Source organism: Leucoraja erinacea, chromosome 9, assembly GCF_028641065.1.
Source record: "Leucoraja erinacea ecotype New England chromosome 9, Leri_hhj_1, whole genome shotgun sequence".
Taxonomy (NCBI): Eukaryota; Metazoa; Chordata; class Chondrichthyes; order Rajiformes; family Rajidae; genus Leucoraja; species Leucoraja erinaceus.
The window spans coordinates 20,631,417-20,659,348 of record NC_073385.1 but is presented as its reverse complement, the minus strand read 5'-3'; the positions used below and the strand labels follow the sequence as shown (position 1 = coordinate 20,659,348).

At 56.4% G+C, this 27,932-nt stretch overlaps 1 protein-coding gene across 1 annotated transcript; it reads left to right on the top strand.

The window, feature by feature from the left end:
- Positions 1–27,917, top strand: LOC129700095 (serine/threonine-protein kinase Nek9). The gene is given in 25 exon segments (XM_055640292.1): positions 1–302; positions 4,752–4,929; positions 5,278–5,333; positions 5,763–5,833; positions 6,208–6,313; positions 6,928–7,059; positions 7,264–7,299; positions 7,302–7,376; positions 7,454–7,518; positions 7,666–7,716; positions 8,593–8,785; positions 9,271–9,415; positions 10,112–10,312; positions 10,887–10,933; positions 11,187–11,348; positions 13,492–13,600; positions 15,294–15,455; positions 15,974–16,144; positions 19,196–19,255; positions 20,160–20,314; positions 20,711–20,857; positions 21,030–21,167; positions 21,789–21,956; positions 22,283–22,336; positions 25,668–27,917. Coding segments are annotated over 25 exon segments (3,387 nt in total). The 5' UTR covers positions 1–116; the 3' UTR covers positions 26,187–27,917.
- Positions 27,918–27,932: the final 15 nt, after the last annotated feature.

Below are 27,932 nucleotides of genomic sequence, written 5' to 3'. Positions count from 1 at the left end.
CCCCGCCGCGGGCGGGCTCCCGGTGTCGAGGCCGCGCCGGCGGACGGAGTCGGGCCTCGGACTGTAGGCGGAGCGGAGTCGGGAGTAGGGGAGCGCTGGACCGGGGAGCGGGAGCCATGGAGCTGCGTGAGTTCGAGCGGCACCTGGACTCGCTGAGCTCGGAGCTGGGCGGCGAGGACGCGGCGGCTGCGGGCCCGGGGGCGGCGGGGGCGGTCGGAGAGGCTGAGGAGCTGCACTACATCCCGGTGCGGGTGCTGGGCCGCGGCGCCTTCGGGGAAGCCACGCTGTACCGGCGGACCGAGGTCAGTGCGGCGCTCCCTCATTGACCCCCACCCCCACAGTGCGGCGCTCCCTCATTGACCCCCCACCCCACCACAGTGCGGCGCTCCCTCACCCCCCCCCCCCCCCCCCCCCCACAGTGCGGCGCTCCCTCATTGACCCCCCCCCCCCCCACACACAGTGCGGCGCTCCCTCATTGACCCCCCCCCCCCCCCCACAGTGCGGCGCTCCCTTATTGACCCCCCCCCCACCACAGTGCGGCGCTCCCTCATTGACCCCGCCCCCTCAGTGCGGCGCTCCCCCCCCCACACACACAGTGCGGCGCTCCCTCATTGCCCCCCCCCCCCCCACAGTGCGCTCGCCCGCCCCCTCATTGACCCCCCCTGACCCCCCCACAGTGCGGCGCTCCCTCATTGACCCCCCCCCCCTCACAGTGCGGCGCTCCCTCATTGACCCCCCCCCACAGTGCGGCGCTCCCTCATTACCCCCCCCCCCCCCCCCCCCCCCACACACAGTGCGGCGCTCCCTCATTAACCCCCCCACCCCCCCCCACACAATGGGTGTATGGTGTGAGGTGGCATGGAAACAGACCCTTCAGCCCAGACTGGCCAACATGCCCCTTCTACACTGGTAGTCCCAATTTCCTGTCCTGGAGAAACTCAGCGGGTGCAGCAGCATCTTTTAAATGTTGTTATTGTCCCTGCCCCAACAACCTCCTCTGACAGCTTGTTCCATACACCCGCCACACTGTGTGGAAAAGTTACCACTTAGGTTCCTATTAAATCTTGCCCCTCTCACCTTAAACCTACATTTCAGTATTCAGTATTTACTTTAATGTCATTTTAACTGATTACTTACATACACAGAAGAAACGAAAAATTGTTTCTCAATCAGTTCCCGTTAGTGCAGTTAATAAAAACAGAATAAATACATATAGCTTTAAATTAAAAATGAACATATCTAAAATAGGCCTAAAAATTAAATTGAAATAAAAACAGACATTCAGACTGAATAGTGGCTTTGCTTTGTCAGGTGCCTAGCTGTCAAAGTATGGGCGAGGTTAGATGTGTTGGTGTATGATGTATGGGGAGGGGACATAGTTCGTTAACCACTTATTGCCTGTGGAAAGTAGCTGTGGAGCATCCTGCTGGTTTTGCAGCTGATGCTCCTGTACCTCTTCCCAGATGGCAGAATGGAGAAGATGGGGTGTGATGGATGATAGGGGTCCTTAATAATGGAGATGGCTCTGGTTCTTGGTTCCCCTACTCTGGACAGGAGACTGCATTTGCCCGATCTATTCCTCTCATGATTTTATACACCTCTATAAGATCACCCCTCATTCTCCTGCACTCCAAGGAATAGAGTCTCAGCCAGTCTAACCTCCCCCAATAACTCATACCTTCGAGTCCCCAGGGTCCCGGTTTGACTTCCCAAACGCAACACCCTGGATCATCTGCTTTAAACCCCATTAACTATTTATTCTTCTGCCCAGCTGATGAAGATCCTGCAATTTTAGCTGTAATTTTTGACAACCATCTTTAGTATCTACACCACCCACTTTAGTGTCATCTGCAAACTTGCTAATCATGCCTTGTACATTCTTACCTAAATCATTCACATAAACCACAACCAACAATGGTCCCAGCACCGAACCCTGAGGCACAACACTAGCCTCAGGCCTCCAGTCCGAAAAGCAACCTTCACCCTCTTCACTTCCTTCCATGAATACAAACTTAAAGTACACGGCATTGGGGGTTCAGTATTGATGTGGATAGAGAACTGGCTGGCAAACAGGAAGCAAAAAGTAGGAGTAAACGGGTCCTTTTCACAATGGCAGGCAGTGACTAGTGGGGTACCGCAATCTCAGTGCTGGGACCCCAGCTATTTACAATATATATTAATGATCTGGATGAGGGAATTGAAGGCAATATCTCCAAGTTTGCGGATGACACTAAGCTGGGGGGCAGTGTTAGCTGTGAGGAGGATGCTAGGAGACTGCAAGGTGACTTGGATAGGGTGGGTGAGTGGGCAAATGTTTGGCAGATGCAGTATAATGTGGATAAATGTGAGGTTATCCATTTTGGTGGAAAAAACAGGAAAGCAGACTATTATCTAAATGGTGGCCGACTAGGAAAAGGGGAGATGCAGCGAGACCTGGGTGTCATGGTACACCAGTCATTGAAAGTAGGCATGCAGGTGCAGCAGGCAGTGAAGAAAGCGAATGGTATGTTAGCTTTCATAGCAAAAGGATTTGAGTATAGGAGCAGGGAGGTTCTACTGCAGTTGTACAGGGTCTTGGTGAGACCACACCTGGAGTATTGCGTACAGTTTTGGTCTCCAAATCTGAGGAATGACATTATTGCCATAGAGGGAGTGCAGAAAAGGTTCACCAGACTGATTCTTGGGATGTCAGGACTGTCTTATGAAGAAAGACTGGATAGACTTGGTTTATACTCTCTAGAATTTAGGAGATTGGGAGGGGATCTTATAGAAACTTACAAAATTCTTAAGGGGTTGGACAGGCTAGATGCAGGAAGATTGTTCCCGATGTTGGGGAAGTCCAGGACAAGGGGTCACAGCTTAAGGATAAGGGGGAAATCCTTTAAAACCGAGATGAGAAGAACGTTTTTCACACAGAGAGTGGTGAGTCTCTGGAACTCTCTGCCGCAGAGGGTAGTCGAGGCCAGTTCATTGGCTATATTTAAGAGGGAGTTAGATGTGGCCCTTGTGGCTAATGGGATCAGAGGGTATGGAGAGAAGGCAGGTACGGGATACTGAGTTGGATGATCAGCCATGATCATATTGAATGGCGGTGCAGGCTCGAAGGGCCGAATGGCCTACTCCTGCACCTAATTTCTATGTTTCTATGAAGCCAATTTTCTATCCATTCGGCTATCTCCCCTTGGATCCCATGCGATCTAACCTTCCAGAGCAGCCTACCATACAGAGCTTTGTCGAATGCCTAGCTGAAGTCCATATTTTTAACATCTACAGTTCTGCCCTCATCAACCTTCTTGGTTACTTCTTAAAAATACTCAATCAGCTTCGTGAGACACGACCTCCCATGTACAAAACCATGCTGACCATCCCTAATCAGCGCTTGTTGAGAAGCTGCTGGAACTGGGACTGAGCACCGCCTTGTGTGCCTGGGTCATGGACTTTCTTACTGCCAGACACCAGGTGGTCAATATGGGGAGACATACGTCCAACCGCATCACCCTGAACACAGGATCCTTCCAGGGTTATGTCCTCAGCCTCCTACTGTACTCCGTGTACACACATGACTGTGTGACCAGGTTCAGCTCCAACTCCATCATCAAGTTTGCTGATGACACTGTGGTGGTGGGCCTGATCTCCGATAACGATGTAAAGGCCTAACTGCAGGAGGTGGCTGATCTGGCACTCTGGTGTCAGGACATCAGCCTCCTCTTGAATGTCACTAAAACTAAGGAGCTGATTGTGGACTTTAGAAGGGCTCAACATCCGAGGAAGTACACGCCACCGAGGATAAATGGGACTATTGTGGATAGGGTGGATTGCTTTAAATACCTGGGAGTCCACATCACAGAGGATCAGACATGGACAACACACGCTGCTACACTGGTGAGTACGGCAAGGCAGCGCCTTTACCACCTCAGGCAGCTGAGGATATTCAGAGTCTCTCTGAGGATCCTTCAGTGCTTCTACTCTGGGGCAGTAGAAAGTATCTTGTCCAGTAACATCTCGGTCTGGTTTGGCAACAGCTCTGCTCAGGACAGGAAGGCTCTGCAGAGACGCACGAATGGCCGAACGCACCACAGGAACTACACTCACCTCCCTGCAGGACCTATACTCCAGGAGGTGCAGATCCAGAGCCAGCAAGATCATGAAGGACCCCTACCACCCCAGCAACGGACTATTCCAGCTGCTACGGTCAGGCAAGCGCTTCCGCTGTCACGCTGCGAAAACAGAGAGGATGAGACGGCGTTTCTTCCCACAGGCCGTCAGGACTGTAAACTCTGATCTCACCAGGGACTAATTTACTGTTGTATCTTTAAAAAAAATGTAAATACTGGTTCTGTTCTGTTGTTTTGCACAATCCCGCAGGCATTGCCACTTTCATTTCACTGTACATCTTGTATATGTATGTGACAAATAAAGTTGACTTGACTTGTCCATCTAAATGCCTGTATTTCGTTTCCCTCAGAATACTCTCGAGTAACTTTTCGTTCACTGGCCTGGAGTTCGCAGCCTTTTCCCTGCAGCCCTTCTTGAACATTTGCCACCCTCTAGTTTTCCGGTATCTCACCCGACAACTCATAAATCTCAGCCAGGGTTCCTGCAATTTCCTGCCCAGCTTCTCAGCGTCCTCAGATATGTCTGATCAGCCCCGTGCCCTCCTTGTTATTCTCGACCAGAGAGAGCGTCAATGGCTTTTGCATTCCAGGTTTCTTTACGCCCACCTATCTGACTATGCCGCCCCCCCCCCACAGGACAACTGCCTGGTGGTGTGGAAGGAGATCGACCTGGCTCGGCTGTCTGAACGGGAGCGCCGCGACACGCAGAACGAGATCCTGATCCTGTCGGTGCTGCAGCACCACAACATCATCGCCTACTACAATCACTTCCTGGACTGCAGCAAGCTACTTATCGAGGTCGAGTACTGCAATGGTGGGGGGGGGGGGGTGGGGGGGGGGGGGGCAGGGGAAAGGAGAGGGGGGGGGGAGGGGAGGGGAAGGGGAGGGGGAGTGGGGGGAGCACAGGGTCGGGGGTGGGGTGGGGAGCAGAGGCAGAGGCAGTCGGGTGTGGGATGATGGGGGTGCTGGTGCCAGCAGGCTGAGAGGTGTGAGGGGAGGCGTTGGGGGAGGGAGGGGTGCGGTGAGTGACAGGAGGAGAGGGGGCGAGGAGTGAGTGAGTGTAGTGGGAGGGAGGGGTGCAGTGTGTGACGGGAGGGAAGGGGGGGGGGTGCCAGGGGGGGTGAGTGGTGCGGCTGGGGGTGACGGTGTCCCTGACTTGCAGGGGGGAACCTGTACGACAAGATCCTGCAGCAGGGAGGCAAGCTGTTCCTCGAGGAGGTAGGAGGGGAGGGGTAGGGTGGGGGGGGATGGTGGGGGGTGGGGGGGGGAGGGATGAAGGGTGGGGGGTGGAGGATGGGTTGGGGGGGGGAGGGATGAAGGGTGGGAGGGATGAAGGATGGGGGGGGGGGGGGAATGGGGGATGAGGGGTGGGGGGATGAAGGATGGGGTTGGGGTGGGGGGGGGTGGAGGGATGAAGGGTGGGGGGGGGGGGAGGGATGAAGGGTGGTTGGGGGGGAGGGATGAAGGGGATGGGGGGGGGGGGGGATGAAGGGTGGGGGGGGGGGGGGGAGGGATGAAGGGTGGGTTGGGGGGGGGGGGGAGGGAAGGGGTGGGTTGGGGGGGGGGGAGGGATGAAGGGTGGGTTGGGGGGGGGAGGGAGGGAGGTTACCCCGTGCTGCCCCTGTACTGATGTCGCTGCCTCCACAGACGGTACTGTGGTACCTTTACCAGATTCTGTCAGCCGTCGCTCACATTCACAGCTATGGGATCCTGCACAGGTCAGTCACTGCTCCACACACACTCCCCCGCTCCTGCCCTGCCTCTCCCTGTCCCCCCCTCTATCCCCCCACCCCCACCCCCCCCCCCCCACCTCGTCCCCCTGATTCCCAGCGTTTCCTCCATCCCTGTCTTCCCCTTTCCCTCACCCAGTCTCTCTCCCCCCATCTCTCTGCTGATCACATCTATCACCCACTTCCCCCTCGCTGGGTCCCATCTGCCCCCCTTGTTGCCCCTACCCACCCCCCCCCCCCCCCCCCCCCGCCCCATCCTACCTGTTAACCCTCGCACTCCCACCCTGTCTACCTCCCCTCGTGTTGCCCCCCATCACACTGACCCCCCCACCTCACTGACCTCTGACCTGCCCCTCCCCCAGAGACATAAAGACGCTGAACATATTCTTGACTAAGTCGGACCTGCTGAAGCTGGGTGACTACGGACTGGCCAAGCAGCTCAACTCCCCCCAATCCATGGCCGAGACGGTGAGTGTGGCCTGGGTCACCGCCTGGGGTGGGTGGGGTCAGGGCTCACGGGGTGACCGTGTGTGTGCACTCTCCGTAGTGCGTGTTGCTGTGTTTCCATATCACATGTTGCAGTGGTGGTTCTGTGGCGTTTGTCAGAGCGTGCGGAGCTTCAGTTGCGTGTGCAACGTTTCTGTTATGTCGGTGCATGTTGCTGCGGCAGTTCTGCGTGTGTGGTGGTTCGATCCGTGTTACGGCAGTGTTTCTGTTGCGTGTGCGTGTTTGTGTTGCTGCTGTTTCCATTGCATGTGACGGTGTTTATGTTGCGTGTATCGGTGCTTGTAGCTGTGGGGGCTTCATGGCTTGTGGCTGCGGTGGTTCTGTGGCGTGTATCGGTGCATGTTGAGGCGGTGTTTCCGTTGCTGCGGTGGTTCTGTGGCGTGTGTCGGTGCGTGTTGCCACGGTGGTTCTGTGGCGTGTGTCAGTGCGTGTTGCCACGGTGGTTCTGTGGCGTGTGTTGGTGCGTGTTGCCGCGGTGGTTCTGTGGCGTGTGTTGGTGCGTGTTTCCGTTGCGTGTCGGTGCAAGTTGCTGAGTGTTTACGTTGGGTGTGACGCTGCGTCTGTTCTCCCCGCAGTGTGTGGGCACCCCGTACTACATGTCCCCAGAGCTGTGCCAGGGCGAGCGATACAACTTCAAGTCAGACATCTGGGCCCTGGGCTGTGTGTTGTGTGAGCTGCTCACACTCACGCGCACCTTCGACGCCACGGTCAGTCCCCCCCCTCCTCCCCTCCCCCCCCCCCCCCCCCCCCCCCCCCCCCCCCTTCCCCAACCCCTCGCTGTGCCACACCGGGCCCTGGGCTGTGTGAGCACCCCCCCCCCCCCTTCTCTCATCTGTTCTCTCACCCCACTTCTTTTCCCCCACCGTCTCTCTCCCTCTCTCCTCCCCTGACCACTGTGTCCGTGTGTGCAGAACCCGCTGAACCTGTGTGTCAAGATCGTGAAGGGGACACACGCACCATGGAGGTGGACGCCAGCGTGTACAGCGAGGAGGCGAGGGCCGTGGTCGTCCAGTGCCTGCACCTGGTACGTACCCCCTCACTCTGGCTCCCGTATGCCCACATCCACATCGCATCCCCTCCAGTAACCTGCCTGTTTTCCAGGACCCTGAGAAGAGGCCGACGGCCGAGGACATCCTGAACCAGCCGCTCATCAGCAGCCGCCGCACGTGAGCAACTCCCCTCCCCCCCATCACTCCCCCTGCCAGCTCCTCCACTCCCTCCCCCCCTCATCTCTGCTCCCACCCCTCCCCCCATCACCCCAACCCCCCCTCCCCCGTGGTATTGCCCCTCAATGAGCTTGATTTGTTCCACAGGCTGATGGAGGACAGAGTGAACCTGCTCAACGCTCCGGCCCGCAAGACCAGGTCAGTGCCTCCCACCACCCAGGGGTCAAGGGTTGGGGTGTGGAGAGGTCAGGGTCGGGGATGGTGACGGGTGTTCCTGGGTCGGGGCAGGGATAGTGGCGGCTTCACTGCAGCTTGAATGTGGCGGTAGACCTGTCCATCGTGGTGAAGACCAGTCCTTACAGTTATGTCTATTGCTGGTGAGGGGGTCGGTGGGACGGGTGTGAGGGGGCGGGGGGTCAGGTGTGAGGGGGCGGGGGGGGGGGGTGTCGGGGTGAGGGGGCGGGGGGGGGTCGGGTGTGAGGGGGGGGGTCGGGTGTGAGGGGGGGGGTCGGGTGTGAGGGGGGGGGAGGCGGGGTGTGAGGGGGCGGGGGGGGGGGGGGGGGTGTGGGGGGGGGGTCGGGTGTGGGGGGGGTGTGAGGGGGGGGTCGGGTGTGAGGGGGGGGAGGACGGGTGTGAGGGGGCGGGGGGTCGGGTGTGTGTGAGGGGGCGGGAGGACGGGTGAGGGGGCGGGTGTGAGGGGGCGGGGGGATGGGGGCAGGTGTGAGGGGGGGGGTCGGGTCTGAGGGGCGGGGGGTCGGGTGTGAGGGGGGGTGGGGGGGGGGGGGGGGGTCGGGTTGAGGGGGCGGGAGGACGGGTGTGAGGGGGCGGGGGGATGGGGTCGGGTGTGAGGGGGGGGTCGGGTGTGAGGGGGGGGTCGGGTGTGTGAGGGGGGGGTCGGGTGTGGGGGGTGGGGGCGGGGGTGGGGGTGTGAGGGGCGGGGGGACGGGGTGTGAGGGGGCGGGTGTGTGAGGGGGCGGGGGGGTCGGGTATGAGGGGGCGGGGGGGTCGGGTGTGAGGTCACGGGGGTTTGGGCATATGGGGTCGGGGTGGACACTAACTCGGTGCTGTGGGCAGGCTGAATGCGGCGGCAGACCCGTCCATCGCGGTGGTGACGAGTCGTTACAGTGATGTGTATTACTGGGGCGGGGGCAAGGCCACCCCACAGAAGCTGGACCTGTTCAAGAGCGGCCGCAGTGGGCAGCAGGTCTGTGCCAGCAACACACACTTCGCAGTCGTGTCCGTCGAGAAGGAGCTCTACACCTGGGCTGTGAGTGTTGGGGTCCGCACCGCGTCACCCACCCCCTCCTCACACCCCGGTCACCTACCCCTCTCCTCACCCACTGGTCACCTCCCCCTCTCCTCACCCACTGGTCACCTCCCCCTCTCCTTACCCCCACTCCCCCCTCCGTGGGATAAGTGTCTCTACCCCTGGGCTGTGAGTGTTGGCATGCGTGGCATGGACCACGGCGGTGGGCAGGGGTGCAGACACTGACTTGCGTGATTGCAGAACGTACAGGGGGGGCACGATGATTGTGGGGGGTGAGATAGAGGGGGGTGATGGGGGGGGTTGCACCAAACGTACAGCGGGGCACAAAGATGATGGGGCAGGGAGGAGGTGGAGGGGTGCCTGGGGTGAAGGGGGGTAAGGTGGGGCTAGGTGAGCTGGGGGGGAGGGATGTGGGAGGGTGAGGTGGAGGGAGGGGGGGGGAGAGGGGCGCCGTGGGCAGGCACTGAGCTCCCTGTGTTGTACAGAACGTGCAGGGGGGCACGAAGATGGTGGGACAGCTGGGTCACGGTGACCGGGCCTCGTACCGACAGCCACGCTGGGTGGAGAAGCTGCAGGGCAAGGCCATCAATCAGGCTGCCTGTGGAGACGAGTTCACCGTCTGCCTCACCGGTGGGTGCCGGCCAGGAGCGGGGTAACGGTACGGTGTGGGTGGAAGGAAGGAGCTCCTGTGTCTGTCGCTGACGAGGGGGGCTCGGACTATGGGCTGCTGTGGGACTGGCCGGGGGGATGCTGGATGCAGAGTGGGGGGGTCTAGTGTGGACATTGCTGACCCCTCTCTCCTGCGGACAAAGGGCTCAGACTACTGCAGCTGGGGGGGATGTGTGACAGGACGATGTGGGGTGGGGGTGACGATGGTGGGGTCTCGTGGACATTGTTAACCCCTCTCTCTCCCATAGATGAGAGCACCTGTATGCGTTTGGCTCAGACTACTACGACTGGGGCAGTGTGACGGGGGGGGGGATGCAGTGGGGAGGGTGGGGGAGACGGGGGTGTGTGGCGGGGGGGGGGTGACGGGGATGGGGGTAGGGGATGAAGTGTGGCAGGGGTGACGGGGGTGGGGTGGGGGGATGCAGTGGTGGGGGTGGGGGATGCAGTGTAGCGGGGGTGGGGGTGACGGGGGATGGGGGTGGGGGATGCAGTGTGGCGGGGTGGGGGTGACGGGGGGTGGGGGTGACGGGGGTGGGGGGATGCAGTGGGGGGGGGGTGACGGGGGGTGAAGGATGCAGTGTGGTGTGATGGTGGTGGGGGTGACGGTGATGGGGGTCTCGTGTGGACATTGCTGACTCTCTCTCTCTCTCCCCACAGATGAGGGGCACCTGTATGCGTTTGGCTCGGACTACTACGGCTGTATGGGCTGCGGGGGGCAACACGGGCAGGAGGTGCTGGCGCCTGTGCTGGTGGAGTTCTCCCTCGACCACGCGGTGCATCAGGTGTCCTGTGGAGACAACCACGTGGTGGCTCTCACCCGCAACCGGGAGGTGTTTGCCTGGGGCTGTGGGGAGCACGGTCAGTACTGCCGCAGCAGGGGGCACCAAGGGCCAAGGGGCACTGCAAGGGGATGGTGTTTGCCCGAGGCTGTGGGGGGGATCAAGGGCAAAGTTCACCATGAGGACAGGGGAAGGGCAAATACTAAATTTGAGTGAACGGAGACAAGGAAACACTTTTTCGCAGAGAATGGTGAGTCTGTGGAATACTCTGCCTCAGAGGGCGGTGGAGGCCGGTTCTCTGGATACTTTCAAGAGAGAGCTAGATAGGGCTCTTAAAGATGGCGGAGTCAGGGGATATGGGGAGAAGGCAGGAAAGGAGCACTGATTGGGGATGGTCGGCCATGATCACATTGAATGGCGGTGCTGGCTCGAAGGGCTGAATGGCCTACTCCTGCACCTATTGTCTATTGAGTGAGACAATCTAGATGTTGGTTGGGAGGGAGCACTGGAAGTAGATGTTGGGACACGTCGGAGTTGTTTAAAGGGCAGTTAATGAAAGTTGACAACAAGGTTCCAGTGAGGAGGGGGGGCAGGGGGGATAATGCTGGCAGAGTGTGGGAACCACTAGCACTCACTGTGTTTGTTGTTTGCAGGGCGCCTGGGCCTGGACTCAGAGGAGGATTACCCGTACCCCGAGAGGGTGAGTGTGACACGGGAGGTGTGACCCACGTGCATTAAGGTAGTTGTCCCTAGGTGGACCTGCCGGTGAGGCTGAGCGTGGTGTTGGTGCAGTGACGGGGTCGGGCGGTGACCCTGTTGTGGTTAGTGTGTGTTGTGACTGGGTGGGGGTGGAGGGGTTGTTCAGTGACGGGGTGAGGAGGAGTGACTGGGCCGGGGGGAGGGGGGGGGTTGTGGTTAGTGCGGCCAGTGACGGGGTGTGCGGACATCCACAGGTGGATCTGCCGGTGAGCCTGAGCGTGGTGTCAGTGCAGTGCGGCTCGGACGGCACCTTCCTGATCACCCAAAGCGGCAAAGTGCTGGCGTGTGGCAGCAACGAGTACAACAAGCTGGGCCTCAACCACTACCTGCGGGGACTGCGCACGCACCACACCAAGGTCAGTCACCCCTTCCCCGCACCTCCCCAGTCTCCACACCTCACACCCATCTAATACATGGGGGGGTCAATAGACAATAGGTGCACGAGTAGGCTATTTGGCCCTTCAAGCCAGCACCGCCATTCAACGTGATCATGGCTGATCATCCACAATCAGTACCCCGTTCCTGCCTTCTCCCCATATCCCCTGACTCCGCTATTTTTAAGAGCCCTATCTAGCTCCCGCTTGAAAGCATGCAGAGAACCTGCCTCCACCGCCCTTTGAGGCAGAGAATTCCACAGACTCACCACTCTCTGTGAGAAAAAGTGTTTCCTCGTCTCCGTTCTAAATTGTGTTTTAGATCTAAATCTAAATCAATAAAATTTGTGGATGCATTGGTGATAATTTTCTAATGTTCTATAAACTTAGGATCAGTTCCTGTGGATTGGAGGGTAGCTAATGTTATCCCACTTTTTAAGAAAAGCGGGAGAGAGAAAACAAGGAATTATAGACCAGTCAGCCTGACGTCGGTGGTGGGGAAGATGCTGGAGTCAATTATAAAAGATGAGATAGCCGCACATTTGGATAGCAGTAACAGGATCGGTCCGAGTTAGCGTGGATTTACGAAGGGGAAATCATGCTTGACTTATCTTCTGTAATTTTTTGAAGATGTAACTAGGAAAATGGGAGAGCCAGTGGATGTAGTGTACCTGGACTTTCAGAAAGCATTTGATAAGGTCCCACATAGGAGATTAGGGGGCAAAATTAGGGCACATGGTAGATTGCTGACATGGATAGAGAAGTCGTTGGCAGACAGGAAATGACAGGCAGTGACTAGTGGGGTACCGCAAGGCTCGGTACTGGGACCGCAGCTATATATAATATACATCAATGATTTGGATGAAAGGATTCAAAGTAACATTAGCAAATTTGTAGATGACACAAAGCTGGGTGGCAGTGTGAACTGTGAGGAGGATGCTATGAGAATGCAGGGTGACTTGGACAGGTTGGGGGAGTGGGCAGATGCATGGCAGATGAAGTTTAATGCGGATAAATGTGTGGTTATCTACTTTGGTAGCAAAAACAGGAAGGCAGATTACTATCTAAATGGCGTCTAGTTGGAAAAAGGGAAGTACAATGGGATCTGGGGGTCCTTGTACATCAGTCTATGAAAGTAAGCATGCAGGTACAGCAGGCAGTGAAGAAAGCGAATGGCATGTTGGCCTTTATAACAAGTGGAATAGAATATAGGAGCAAAGAGGTCCTTCTGCAGTTGTACAGAGCCTTAGTGAGACCACACCTGGATTATTGTGTGCAATTTTGGTCCCCTAATTTGAGGAAGGACATTCTTGCTATTGAGGGAGTGCAGCGCAGGTTTACAAAGTTAATTCCCAGGATGGCGGGACTGTCATATGCTGAGAGAATGGAGCGGCTGGGCTTGTACACTCTGGCGTTTAGAAGATTGAGAGGAAATCTCATTGAAACATATAAGAATGTTAAGGGCTTGGACACGCTAGAGGCAGGAAACATGTTCCCGATGTTGGGGGAGTCCAGAACCAGGGGCCACAGTTTAAGAATGAGTAAGCCATTTAGAACGGAGTCGAGGAATCACTTTTTCTCACAGAGAGTGGTGAGTGTGGAATTCTCTGCCTCAGAGGGCAGTGGAGGCGGGTTCTCTGGATGCTTTCAAGAGAGAGCTAGATAGGGCTCTTAAAAATAGCGAAGTCAGGGGATATGGGGAGAAGGCAGGAACGGGGTACTGATTGTGGATGATCAGCCATGATCACATTGAATGGTGGTGCTGGCTCGAAGGGCCGAATGGTCTACTCCTGCATCTTTTGTCTATTGTAAATGGCTTACTCCTTATTCTTAAAGGAGTGGGCTGTGAACTAGAAATTAGTGTGGAGTGTGGCCACCCCAGACTACACCCCATCCGAGTCCCACTACCCCCTCGCCCCCCCCGTTGAATGTCACCATGAGGGGCAAATACAAGGGGCCTGGGGTGGCCGGGGGGGGTAGTTGGTGAGCCGGGCAGTGGGGGTGGGGTAAGCATGGGAGTGTTAGCGTGTCAGGGGGGGATCTGCCCGTCTCTTTTGTCCACCCCCATGGTGGAGCAGGAGAGGGAGGGTCTGCCCGTTTCTCAGCCTGTGTTCCCCCCCTCCAGGTGGAACAGGAGGTTCCCTACATGACCACACTGACCCTGTCCAAACAGCTGGCCATCTACAAGGTGAAAACCGTGGCCCCCGGCAAGACCCACACCGCGGCCATCGACGGTGAGCTGGGGGGGGGGAACAACCGGCACCAATTAGCCGCACAAGGAGATGTACGGGGCAGGATTTTTACACGTGAGCGTGGTGGGGGCCTGGAACGTGCTGCCTGGGAGGGGGGAGGCGGGTGGGGGGGGGGTGGGGCAGAGAGAATAGTGGCTTGTGGTTGGCAGTGTCATAGGGGAGGGTGTTGGGCAGGCGGGCTGGCTGGTGGAGAGATATAGTGCCAGTTGTGAGCTCCCCCTCTCCCCTCCCACAGAGCGGGAGTGGTGAGCGATGTGATCCACTCACAGAGAGAGGCTGGTGAAGGGATGGGCACCATGAGGGGTGAGTTCAGGGCCGGTGTGATCCCTGTCTCTCCCCCACAGAGCTTGCCCGGCTGGGGGTGGGGGTGAAATATAGGGGGCGCCGTCCTGTGTATGGTTGCCTTGCCAGCAGCTGTCCGTCTTTTTCACTCTTTTTTTAATTTTTAGTGTTTTGTTTTTAGGAGGTCTAGACTTTTTTATGTGGGGGGAGGGGGAAACTTCTTTCTAGGGTCCCTACCTGGTCGGAGAGGCAGCTTTTCTCCGGGCTGCACCATCGACCCGTCCTCGCGGCCTACCAGCGGGCCTGGACTGGCGTTTTCCTGTCGGGGACCGCCCAGAACCTTGGCTTCGGCGGCGGCACAGCGCTGGAGCACTATCGTGGAACGGGCGATGCCCTGCCCGGGTCGCCGCGCTGGAGCTCCGGTGAGCTAAAGAACCGCAGAGAAAAAACATCGCGGAGCTGCGGGACTGTGGAGCGGCCAGCCGCGGGCGGCGGCGCCGAACTTTACACCGGGAGCCTGGGATCTCGCGACGAGATCGCCAGTGGAAATGCTCCAACTGGCGCTGCCTTGTTGGCTTCGGAAGCCGCGGTCTCCGGTAGGGAGGCGGCCGTTCCAGGTGTCCCAAGCCGCTGAGAGGACTCTCCCAACGCCGGAGCAATAGCACCCGGCGAGAACGGCCTGGAACATCGGGCCTCCGTATAGGCAACTGTGGAGGCCTCAATAGGCCCGACTACGGGTGAACTGGGGATGGGGACTGGACATTGTGCCTTCCCTCATAATGGAAACCATTGTGTGGGGATGTTTTCATGTTAAAGATCTTTATTATTGTTATGTTCTAGCTGAAAGGACGCTGCACGGAGAGGACGCTGGCGCTGTTTGTTCGCCGATTCTCTGTCTGCTATTGCCTCTTGTGTTCTTGTTTGTGTTCTGTTTTTGTTTTGTTTTTTGTTTGCCTTGCCTTGTAAAGCGACTGAGTCCTTGAAAAGTGCTATATAAATTCAGTTTATTATTATTATGAGTGGGAGTTGAGGTGGGGTGGGGGGGGGGTGGTGAGGGAGGGGGTGAGGGGTGATGTGCAGAGCGGGGGGGGGGGAGGGGGGTTTGATGTCGGTGGTGAGGGAGGGGGGGTTGAGGTGGGTGCGGGTGGGATGATGATGAGGAGGGGTGGTGAGGGAGGGGGGGGTTGAGGTGGGTGGGGGAGGGGTGGTTGAGGTGGGTGAGGGTGGGATGTTGAGGTGGGTGGGAGAGGGGCAGTGAGGGGAGGGTTGATGTGGGTAGGGGAGGGATGAGGAGGGGTGGTGAGGGCGGGGGGTTGAGGTGGGTGGGGGAGGGATGGTGAGAAGGGGTGGTGAGGGAGGAATGCGGTGTGATCCCCGTCTCTCTCCCCCACAGAGCGTGCCCGCCTTTTGACGTTTGGCTGCAACAAGTATGGGCAGCTGGGGGTGGGCGACTACCGGAAGCGGGATGGCATCAATGTGCTGGTCGGGGCCCTGGGCGGCAAACAGGTCACCCGCGTCTCCTGTGGTGACGGCTTCACCATTGCCTCCACTGACGGTAGGTCAGGGCCCACCTGCCAACCCCTAGCCCCATAACTGACCACAAACCAAATCGACAACCTCCCACACAATCGCCAACTTCTCACCTCCTTGCCCACTGACCCAATGGCCGACCATTTTACCGTCACCAAACTCAGACTCTGTTAGCCCCTCTGAATCTCACTTACACCCTGACTCCCCCTCTCTGCCCGACTATCCCCACCGCCCTCCCCTGATCCACCCCTCCCTGCCCCCCTCTGACCCAACCCCCCTCTGACCCACCTCTCCCTGTCCCCCCCCTCCCCTGACCACCCTCTCTCCCCTGATCACCCCCTCCCTGCCCCCTCTCCCCTCTCCCCACCCCTCCCCTGCCCCCCTCTCTCCCCTGACCCACCTCTCCCTGTCCCGCCTCTCTCCCCGACCCACCCCCTCCCTGCCCCCCTCTCCCCTGACCCACCCCACTCTGCCCCTGTCCCACCACCCCCCTGGGCCCCCCGTGTCTGTGTGGTGTGTGACCCTGCCTGTGTATGTCCACAGATAACCAGATCTTTGCCTGGGGTAACGGGGGTAATGGACGTCTGGGAATGCCCGCCACTGACCGTGGCTTCGGCACCGACATCTGCACCTCCTGGCCCCGGCCCATCTTCGGCTCCCTGCACAACGTGTCCGATCTGTCGTGCCGTGGCTGGCACACCATCCTCATTGCTGGTAAGTACCCCCCCTCTCCACTCCCTCAACAACCCCCCCCCCCCCCCCCCCACACACAGTGCGACGGTACTTTCTCGGAGCTCGGAAAAGCGACACTATCTTGTGGCTTTAAGCATCCTTTGGGACGTCAGAGGAGGTACAGCAATATTTATGAACATCTAGTGTACCACTGCAACTCTGCAGAGAGTTTTGTGAGGAATTTTCTGTGTTTTGGGCTGTGTGCAGTATTAATATCAAACTGCAGCTCCCACCACTGGGGCTGGCAGCCTGCCAAGAAACTGGCAAAGAAAGGGGGTTGAATATAGTTCCTGCACTTTATATGTTTTCGGATCTACCCAACCCTCCACTTACTGTCTCGCTGTTACTGTCCGGTCTGGTTTTGTGTGGTGTGGGAGAATTTCTGCACTGTCGAGACTCTCGGCGGCCTTGCAACCTGGAGCTGGCGGAGCCTCCATTCTCTCAGCAAGACCAGCGGAGATAAGGGGATTCCAGCAACTACGACTGCACAAATCCCTTTTGTTGCTGCAGGAGCAGCAAAGACCAGCTGAGGTTATCTGCAATTGACTTTGGGGAACTGCGCAGGTGCAATGGCCAGGGTGGTCAAGCCTGTAGGTGTTCTATATGCCGTCAACATGTTTGGGAAGGCCCTGTTCTTACCAGTGAGGGGGCGAGTAAAGGGATCTCAGTGGGGGGAACATTCCTGCAGGTTGAGCCCATAGTGTCCAACGTTAGGCCCGGCTTCCCCACCTTCCGTGTCCATGTAGATGAGTGAGATTTCACCATCCACTGGACATCAGAGCATCAAGGTGCCATGCCTGCAAGGAAGTGGGGCATATTCGGTATTGCCCCAAATCCCGGGCCTCCGGTGCCATTAACAGCCCCCCCCCCCCCCACTGTAGTTGAGTCGGGGGAACCCTGGGGTTGTGCAGAGCGGTGGGGAGAGTCAAAAGAGAGGTGGGGGCGGCAAGGTGGCCAAGAAGATGAGACACCTGGAGAACCAGACCACTGAGGACAAGAAGGTTCCACCTGTCCCTTCAACTCCGAATAGGGAGTCCGCAAGCCCCATAATCCAACCCCGAAGCCTGCAAGCTCCTCAAATCAGAAACAAAAGTATTTTTGGGGGAGAGAGGAAAGGGGACAAACAGGAAGCCCATAGGCTCCTTTGACTTGGTGGATACCTGGAAGAACCTCCACCCTGACTCTAGTGTCTTCTCAAGGAGGTCAGGGCGGTGGATCTCACATTTACTGCTTGTACATTTCACGGGCGTACGTTTCCTGCGTCTCGGCAGCCTCCATGCAGCCGGTGCCGTGTTCAGACCAACACCTGGTGTGGGCGGAATTCATACCGCTGCACACACAGGGAGGGTCCATGTACTGGCACTTTAACAACCGGCTGCTGGAGGATCGCCGATTCCGGGACTCATTCAAAAGGATCATCGAGACGGGAAAACGGGGTGGATTTCACTCCCTGCGGCTATTGTGGGATGTCCACAAGGCCCACATCCGCTGATTTGGCAGGAGTCAAAACATAGAAAAATAGGTACGGGAGTAGGCCATTCGACCCTTTGAGCCAGCACTGCCATTCAATATGATCATGGCTGATCATCTAAAATCAATACTGCAATCCTGTTTTTTCCCCATATCCTTTGATTCCTTTAGCCCCAAGAGTTAAATCTATCTTATCTCTTGAAAACATCCAGTGAATTGGCCTTCACTGCCTTCTGTGGCAGAGAATTCCACAGATTCACAACTATGTTGGTGAAAAAGTTTTTCCTCATTTCAGTCCTACATGGCTTACCCCTTATTCTTAAACTGTGACCCCTGGTTCTGGACTCCCCCAACATCGGGAACATTTTTCCTGCATCTATCTAGCCTGTCCAATCCTTTAAGAATTTTATATGTGCATTTGCACCCAGGTGCTGGTTTTGCACCCAGGCGCAGCACCTTGAGGTACGTGGCTACCGGTGGGCGTTAGCTGTGCTGTCCTGCAGAAGATGCCTGGCTTCTCCAGGGACCTGCTGAGTCTGGAACTTGGTTGCCATCGATCGGGGCCCCCTTTCTCTGTTGGTGGGCGAAGGCCCGGTCACGAGAGCGGCAGGCCCTTGTCCCACCCCACCGGGTGTCATGGAGGTTTGAAGGAGTGGAGTACTCGCGGCTGAGCAAACCCCTGCTTAACTGGAAGTATTTGTCAGACCCAGGCGCCGACAACTCGGGAGCCGGTCCCACAGATGAGCCGCCGTTCCTCAACACCCTTCATCTTCTGGAGACGTAGGGAGGCATCTCCTGTAAGGGCTACACCTCCACTTCCTCACCCTCGTTCACCATCCAGACGCAAAGGGCGGTCGGCGTTGCCCTTTGGTCGCTAGTTCTCTCCAGTGGGGGTCCCTCTATGCAGGGATTCTCCTCCTCTACATCGGGGACCTGGGGTGGAGGGTACTGCACCGAGTAGTCCCCTGCAACCTGTTTCTCTCCCAGTTCACAGACTCACCAGCCGCCTGCCTCTTTTGCGGGCTGGAAGTCTGTGTACCACGTGTATATGGATTGTGTGAGGTTGCAGCCTCTGTTCCAATATCTAAAGCCATTGCTCCTTGCCTTCTGGCTGCACTTCACTCCCACCAGCCTCGGGAGTCGTCAGGGGAGAGGGTTGGGCTGAAGATGTCCTGGTTGGGTTGCTCATAGGCCTGGGCAAGCTGGCCATCCGTGAGTCATTGCGCCAGGCAGAAGAGGGCTCTGCCCGAGCCGGCTGCCTGTCCTTTTCCGGGGTTACGTCCGCACCCGGGTGGTCTTAGAGAGGGACTACGCGCGGTGCACGGGCTCATTAGGGTTAGGGGATTATAGTTGGGTAATAGTTTAATGAAAATTTGTTTTACTTGTATTGTGATGGTGGGTTTGTTTTCCATAATTTAGTATTGTACATATTTGTGTAAATAGTTGAATAAATTATTTTTGGTATATTAAAAAAAAGTGTGTTGTTCCCATAGTACTGAGCTTGTGCCCGGTGTGTGCCGTAAAGCTCTCTCCAATAACCTGTCCTGTGCCGTTACGTTACAGAAATCGTGTTTGTTTCGAAAACCCTTCGCTCAAACAGCAGCGGCCTGTCTATCGGAGCTGGTGAGTACGGCTCAGCTATGGGTAGTAACCAGCTGGGCAGTGTGGTTCAGTGTGTGTCCAGTCGGCCCCCGTGTAACATGGAGTACCGTGTCCCCTACAACGTGTGCACCATGGAGTGTCACATACGATCAGTCATACAGCATGGAAACAGGCCCTTCGGCCCAACGTGCCCACACCAACCTACACTAGTACCACCTGTCTGGGTTTGGCCCGTATCCCTCTAAACCTTTCCTGTCCATGTGCCTGTACAAATGTTAAACGTTACAATAGTACCTACCTCTACTAACTCCCCCAGCAACCTGTTGCAAATAGCCACCACTCTCAGCGTGAGAAATGGCCCTGTATATCTTACTGTTCCACTAACCTTAAAGCTATGCCCTCTAGTCTGGCTGGCCACCATATCTTTGCCTCTCATCATTTCATAAACTTCCATCAGGTCTCCCCTCAGTTTCTGAAGGTCCAGAAAAAACAATCCAACTGTCCAACTTCTCCCTTAAGCTAATTCCCCCTAATCCAGGCATCAATCTGGCAAACCTCCTCCGCACCCTCTCCTGGCACGTAATATCACATGTCATCTCACAACATACAGGGTTTGGCTGTGTGAACATAGTTCTCAATGCACCGAGTGACATACTCTGGTGAATGTGTGCAGAGGTACATCATTCACAGGTAGCTGTTGTGTCCAATCCCTACTTCGCTCTGTGTGTGAGCCATGTTGTGTAATCCCTGACTCTGTGAGGCATGTTGTGCAGTCCCTCACTCCATGTGTGTGGTGTGTTGTACAGCCCATGTCCCATGTGTGTGGTGTGTTGTACACCCCCTGGCCCCGTGTGTGAGGCGTGTTGTACTGGCCCCGTGTGTGAGGCGTGTTGTACTGGCCCCGTGTGTGAGGCGTGCTGTACAGCTCCACAGGGCTCTCCGGAGGAGGAGGGCGGCGCTGAGACGGACGATGAGCGGATGAAGCGAACGGCGGAGGATCGGAGGGGCATTGGCATCCTCAACCCCCTGCCGTCTGCCAGCCAGCTGGGAGAAAGCTCGTGCCCCGAGTGGCTGCGCCAGGTACGGGGGGGGGGGGGGGGGTGAGGAGATAGGGAAGAGAGAACGGGGAGGACACCAGTCAGCTATGCGAGAGCTGGGGGCAAGGGGAGAGGCGGGGCGTGAGGTCATGGGGAAAGGCACCAGTGAATGAGTGCCTATTGCTACCCCATGTAGCTGCAGCAAATACCGGTTTGGGGCGGTGGGTGCGGGGGAGAGAAGGGTGGTGTGAGGAGGGGGGAGCATGAACGGGGGGTGGCATTGCGAGGGGGAGTGGTGAGAACATTGTAGGTGGGGGAGAGGGGAGGATGCACAGGGTGAAGATATGGGTGAAACAGGGCGGAGGGAGGGGGAGTCGCTGTGTCTGGTCACGCGTACTCCATTCCACACGCGGTGTGATGGCGTGTCCTGTCCCCACAGGAGCTGGAGAACGCGGAGTTTATCCCGATGCCGGGGAATGCAGGGGAGGTGGATGGGAGCCCTGCTAGTGCTGACACCCTCCCCTACGGGCAGCTCCCGCCCGGGGTACAGGAACCTGGACCCACCGGCACGACCTCAACACCCACGGTAAGCAGGCGGGGCAACACCCACCCATCTACATGCCACGTGCTCTGGTCTCAGTGTCACATGCGATCCGTCACTGTGACACACCTGGGTCCACACTTCATGCCTGCGGCCTGTGTCTGGTCACGCGTGCTCCATTCCACACGCGGTGTGATGGCGTGTCATGTTCCCACAGGAGATGGACAACGCGGAGTTTATCTCGATGTCGGAGAAGCTGGATGGGAGCCGTGCCAGTGCTGACACCCTCCCCTACGGGCAGCCCCCGCCCGGGGTACAGGCACCTGCACCCACCGGGACGGCCCCAACACCCATGGTAAGCAGGGGGGGGCAACACCCACCAGATCAGTCATTATCAGTAACCAGACCATAATAGGTGCAAGACCAAGGTCCGTAGTGCAATTAGAGACTAGTGTTCAGGATGGTGCTTGACAAGAAGCTGTTCCTGATCCTGGAGGTCACGGTTCGCAGGCTCCTTCCTGTACCTTTTTCCCGATGGTGGCAGCGTGATGAGAGCGTGGCCAGGGTGGTGTGGGTCTCTGATGAAGCTGGCTGCCTTTTTGAGGCAGTGCCTCCTATAGATCCTTTTGATGGTGGGAGGTCAGTATTTGTGATGGACCTGCAATGGTGGGGAGGTCAGTATGTGTGATGGACCTGCAATGGTGGGGAGGTCAGTATGTGTGATGGACCAGGCAGCGTCCACCACTCTGTAATCTCCTTCATTCCTGGGCGTTCACGTTGCTGAACCAGGCCGTGATACAGCCAGTCAGTGTGCTCTCTACCGTATACCTGCTGTTCAAGAGTATTCATCAATGTACTGAATCTCCTCAATCTCCCCCTCTGCCCTCCCCATCTCCCCCTCCCATCCCTTCCCTGTACCCCTCCATTTCCCTCCCCTCCCTACCTCTCTCCTCCGTATCTCTTCCACCTCCACCAGGTGAGCAGCGTTGAGTTGGGAGCAGCGCAGGCATCGTGTGCATGCGGCGAGCTGCAGTTGGAGCTGCGGGTGCTGCAGCAGACAGTGGTACAGTGCGTGGAGCAGCAAAGGAGTGTGCAGGAGGACGGACGGCAGACCGCAGCCCAGCTGCACGGGGGGCTCGCTGGGGTGAGTGACCCACTGGGAGGGGGGGGGGGGCAAGGGGTGTAGGGATGAGAAAGGGGGGAGTGGGGCAGAGGAAAGGGGACAAGAGGTGTTTGGGATGAGAGAGGGAGAAGAGATGGGGACAAGGGGTGTAGGAATGAGAAGGAAAGGGTACGGAGGGGGGGGGGCGCAGGAGAACGGGAAGGGTTAGATGTACCGCGACTCAGCACTGTCCGTCGGGGTGTGTGGGAGACAGGTTGAGGGGTGCGGAGGGGGGGGGGGGGGGGCAGCAGCTCAGTGAGGGGGCCTGATCCTTTGACCTGACCCACCGCCCATGTGTTTCCCAACAGTTGGAGCAGCGGCTGAAGGTGAAGGAGGAGCTCATCGATCGGCTGGAGCAGCAGGTCAGTGGCAACCCTCCCTCCTCCTCTCCCAGGCAGGATTAATAAGTCTAAAGATGACATAGAAATATAGGGGCATGAGTAGGCCATTTGGCCCTTTGAGCCAGAAACGCCATTCAATATGATCATGGCTGATCATCCAAAATCACTACCCCGTTCCTGCTTTTTCCCCATATCCCTTGATTCCTTTAACCCTAAGAGCTAAAGCTAACTCTCTCTTGAAAACATCCGGTGAATTGGCCTCCACTGCCTTCTGTGGCAGAGAATTCCACAGATTCACAACTCTCTGAGTGGAAAAGGTTTTCCTCATCTCAGTCCTAAATGGCCGCCCACTTATTCTTAAACTGTGACCCCTGGTTCTGGACTCCCCCAACATCGGGAACATTTTTCCTGCATCAAGGCTGTCCAATGCCTTAAGAATTTTATATGTTTCTAGAAGATTCCCTCTCATCCTTCTAAATTCCAGTGAATACTATATAAGCCCAGTCGACTCATTCTTTCATCATAAGACACTGAGGTGGGTAGTATCGTCAATAGCAAAGATGGTTGTTGCAAAGATGATAGCCTTCAGCCCAATTTGCCCACACCGGTCAACATTTGTCCCACCTGCCCGCATTTGGCCCATATCCCTCCAAACCTGTCCTAACCATGTACCCGTCTTAACTGTTTCTTAAACGTTGGGAGAGTCAAGAGTGTTTTATTGTCATGTGTCCCAGATAGAACAATGAAATTCATACTTGCTGCAGCACAACAGAATATTTATCTTGTTTAAGAAGGAACTGCAGATGCTGGAAGATCGAAGGTACACAAAAAAGCTGGAGAAACTCAGCGGGTGCAGCAGCATCTATGGAGCGAAGGAAATAGGCAACGTTTCGGGCCGAAACTTATTGTTTGCATTAAACAAAAAGATAAACAAGATAAAATAAAAGTTCAGTGTGTATGTATGTATGTGTATATATATATATATATATACACACACATACTCAAAAACAAACAATAGTAGTGCAATAATAATAAGTTTATTGTAGTTCAGAGCTTATTTGAGGTTGTCGTGTTTTAAACCTGATGGCTGTCGGGAAGATGTTCCTGAACCTGGATGTTACAGTTTTCAGGCTCCTGTACCTTCTTCCCGATGGCAGTGGTGAAATGAGTGTGTGGCCAGGATGGTGTGGGTCTTTGATGATGCTGGCTGCCTTTTTGAGGCAGCGACTGCGATTAATCCCTTTGATGGTGGGGGTGAGGGGAGGGGGTCAGAGCCGGTGATGGACTGGGCAGTGTTAACAAATCCCTGCCTCAACTACCTCCTCTGGCAGCTTGTTCCATACACCCACCACCCTTTGTGTGAAAAGGTTATACCTCAGATTCCTATTAAACCTTTTCCTTCACCTTAAATCTATGTCCTCTGGTCCTTGATTCACCTACTCTGGGCACCAGACTTGATCTATTCCTCTCATGATGTTATACACCTCTATAAAATCACCCCCCATACTCCTGCGCTCCAAGGAATTGTGTCCCAGCCTACCCAATCTCTCCCCATAGCTCACACCCTCTAGCTATGGCAACATCCTTGTAAATCTTCTCAGTACCCTTTCCAGCTTGACATCTTTCGTACAACATGGTGCCCAGAACTGAACCCAATACTATAAATGCGGCCTCACCAGCGTTTTATACAACTGCAACATGACCACCCAACTTCTATACTCAAAACTCTGCTAACTGATGAAGGCCAAAGACTAAACACCTTTTGACCACCCGATCTACCTGCGAGACCACCTTCAAGAACTATGCACCTGTACTATATCCCTGTTCTACACTCTCCAAAGCCCTACCATTTACTGTGTAGGTCCGTCCCGAAATGCAATACCTCACATTTTTCTGTATTAAATTCAATCAACCATTCCTCAGCCCGCTTGGCCAATCGATCCAGATCCTGCTGCAATTTGTCACGTCCATATTCACTATCTGCAAAACCATCCACTTTTGTATCATCAGTAAACTTGCTAATCTTGCGATGTACATTCTCATCCAAATCATTGATATAGATGACAAACAGTAACGGGTCCAGCACCGAACCCTAAGGCACACCACAAGTCACAGGCCTCCAGTCCAAAAAGCAACCTCCCACCATCACCCTCTGCTTCCTTCCATGGAGCCAATTTCCTATCCATTCAGTTATCTCTCCTTTGAACCCATGGGATCTAACCTTTCAGAGCAGCTTACCATGTGGAACCTTGTTGAACGCCTTACTGAAGCCCATATATACATCTACAGCTCTGCCCTCATCAACCTTCTTGGTCACGTCTTCAAAAAGCTCAATCAGATTTGTGAGACACGACCTCCCACGTACAAAACCATGCTGACTATCCCTAATTAGACCTTGTCCATCTAACTGCATGTATAACCTATCCCTCAGAATACTCTCCAGTAACCTTCCAACTACAGATGTTAAGCTCACCGGACTATAGTTCCCAGCATTTTCCCTGCAGCGCTTCTTGAAAAGAGGTACAACATTTACCACCCTCCAGTCTTCCGGCACCTCTCCTATATTTAAAGGCGACTCGTAAATTTCAACCAGGGCTCCTGTAATTTCCTCTCTAGTTTCCCACAATGTCCTTGGATATATCTGATCAGGCCCTGGAGATTTGTCTACCTTCATACGTGATAGTACCTTCAGCACCTCTTTGACCGTAACACTGACTGCTCCAAGACACTTCTATTGACTGTCCCAATTTCATCCGTTCTACTGTCTTTCTCCTTGGTAAATACAGAGGAGAAATACTCATTGTGGCAATTGGCCAAATGACCAATTGGGCAAGTAGGCTGAGGAATGGATAAATGCGAGGCATTTCATTTTGGAAAGTCAAACCAGGGCAGGACCTTCACAGTGAACGTCAGGGTCATGGGGAGTGTTGTTGAGCAGAGGGATCTAGGAGTGCAGGTACAGATTTCCCTGAAAGTGGCATCACAGGTACATATGTCTTTCAGTACATTGGGCTTCGTCAGTCAGGGTATTGAATGTAGAGGTTTTAGTAGTTATGTGACAGTTGTATAAGACATTGGTGAGGCTGCACTTAAGAGTAGAGACAAATAGATACAATCAGCATCTCTGGAGAGAAGGAATAGGTGACGTTTCGGGTCAGTGATGGGTATATGGAATGAGCTGCAAGAGGAGGTAGTTGAGGCAGGTGCTATAACATTTTAAACACATATGAACATGTTCATGGATAGGAAAGATTTAGAGTGATATGAGCCAAACATGATCTGGCATGGACAAGTTGGGCCTGTTTCCATGCTGTACAACTCGGTTGACTGTGCTTTCTGACTGTGACCACAGGTGCAAACTCAGCAGGAGGAGAACCAGAGACTCTGGGCTGCCATCCACGCCCTCACCGACCGGGCACAGCCAGCAGCCCAGCCCAGCAACGAGCAGGGACCTGCGGTGACCAGCGCCCAACACGGAACCCACTCAGCCCAACACGGACCGCCCTTGTCCAACCCCTCTCTGGACCCCTGCCTCTTCTCACTGCCAGACTACACAACCCCCACACCCATCCACGGTCTTCCCTCACCCCAGGGGTCTGACCCCCCCTCACCTCCGGACCCCAACACCCCCTCGCCCAGTCTCAGGCCGGAACCGCCTCCCCCCTCGCCCCAGCTCCCCCTCCCCTCGGTCCACGACTCCCTCCCCTCACCCCAGCATGACCCCCGCTCATCTCCAGATTTTGGTGCACCTTCACCCCAGCCCCCCCTCCCCTCGGCCCACGATTCCCTCCCCTCACCCCCGAGTCCCAATGCCCCCTCACCCCAGCCCCTCCCCTCGCCCCAACACCTGGCCTCCTGCCAGATCGAGTAGTTGAGTTTGTATAGGTCTGCATCGTCCCATTACCTGCGGCCTGCTTCGAGTAACGTAGACAGGGGAGGAGTGGGGGTACCCTCCCCCCAACCGGTGTATATGGGGAGGGTGGGGCGTGTTTACAGGTGGTCCCCGCGCTGAGCTTGCCTCGAAGGGGATCCGGCCCAGTGCCTCCATGCTGCCTATCGTACAGTGCCTTATAGTCCGAATGCACCTCACACCACAGCCCCTATCCCACCCAACAGGGTGCCCAATACACTGCCCATCTCTGCCACTGCCAATACCCCATGCATGCTGAGACTGGCACCTCCACCCCTCCCCCGTCACTGGCACGTAGCCTCCATGCCTCTGACATTGACAGTCCCTGCCACCGTTGCCCCTGCTCCCCTGTCCTTGGCACCGCACCCTATGTGCCTCCACTGCATATTAGCCCGGGGTGCCTCTCCCTGCCTACTGTACCCGTCCTTCGCCCCAGCTGAGCCCACCTCCTCTCTCCCCCCCCCTCCCAGTCCTGGATTGCTCCAGTTGTGATGGACAGTGTTGGGAGCCTTTCCCAGAGGCCCCCTCCCAAAGCCCCATGACCGCTCCCTCACAACCCCCTCCCTCTCACACCCCTCTATCCATTACATACACCTCCCCCACATCCCTCCCCCACACCCCTCCCCATTACCCCTACCCCATACCCCCATGACCCCCCCCACACCCCTTTCCCCACGACCCCTCACCAAAACCCCCTCTCCCATGACCCGTCCCCCACTGTCTCCCCCCAATACCCCCTCCACGACCCTTCACCCACAACGGGAGTTGTGTGACTACACACCACATGGTCTGAACACTAGACAATGCTGATTGTCGAGTAGAGGAAGGGACAGAGATGGCTGCAGGAGGGGAGGTGATGGAGGGAAGGCCTGCCCTGGGGGGGACGTAATGTTCCACCAGCAGAAACCGAACTGGCCAATGCTTCAGGTCCACAGCGATTAACCCTCCACCGGAGCCAGAGACAAGCTGGTTTCAGGCTGCAGAGGGTGTGAGAGGGATGGAGAGGGCAAGGGGAGCTCTGCCAGAGGGCGGAGAGATGGGGACAGGGAGGGAGGCACGGAGGATGGAGAGGGAGCTAGAGAGAGCAGAGGGACAGGGATGGAGAGGGCGGAGGGATCTCTGCCAGAGGGCGAGGTGCGTTTACTGGGGTGACCCCAGTGGTGTGGAGCCGGCAGACTGATGGGTTAGTGAGGGGGGAAAGTGTTTGGATATTTGCTGGCCACACGTGCGGTGAGAGACTGGAGGGCAACAAGCATGGTCCCTGGGCTGCAGACAGCCGCTGGGCTGGGGCTACACCACCCCTGCGCGGTTCCACGTGAGAGGAGGGCTCGGGGAAAGGTGGATGCAGGGTTGGCGGTAGGGCTGGAGGGCGATGGCGACATTGTTGTGAGTGAGTGTCCCACAGGGATCCGTGACACAGTAGCGGAGCCTGGGGCAGCTTTACCAAGGGTGCAGATGCCACAGAGACAGGTGAGGTGCAGGCAGTGAGAAGTCTTTGGCTTTCATATGATCAGTTGGGCAGAGCAGTGACAAATGGACTTGAACCCAGAATGTGATGAGTGGTGATTGGGGGAGAGGCAGACTCTGAATCTGTGGCAACATGTCAACCACCTGCCTTATGGAAATCCCACCACCCACACCTGTACATTTATAAAGCATTTATCAAATAATAATAAACTGTTTCATACTGTTTACTAATATCAGGCT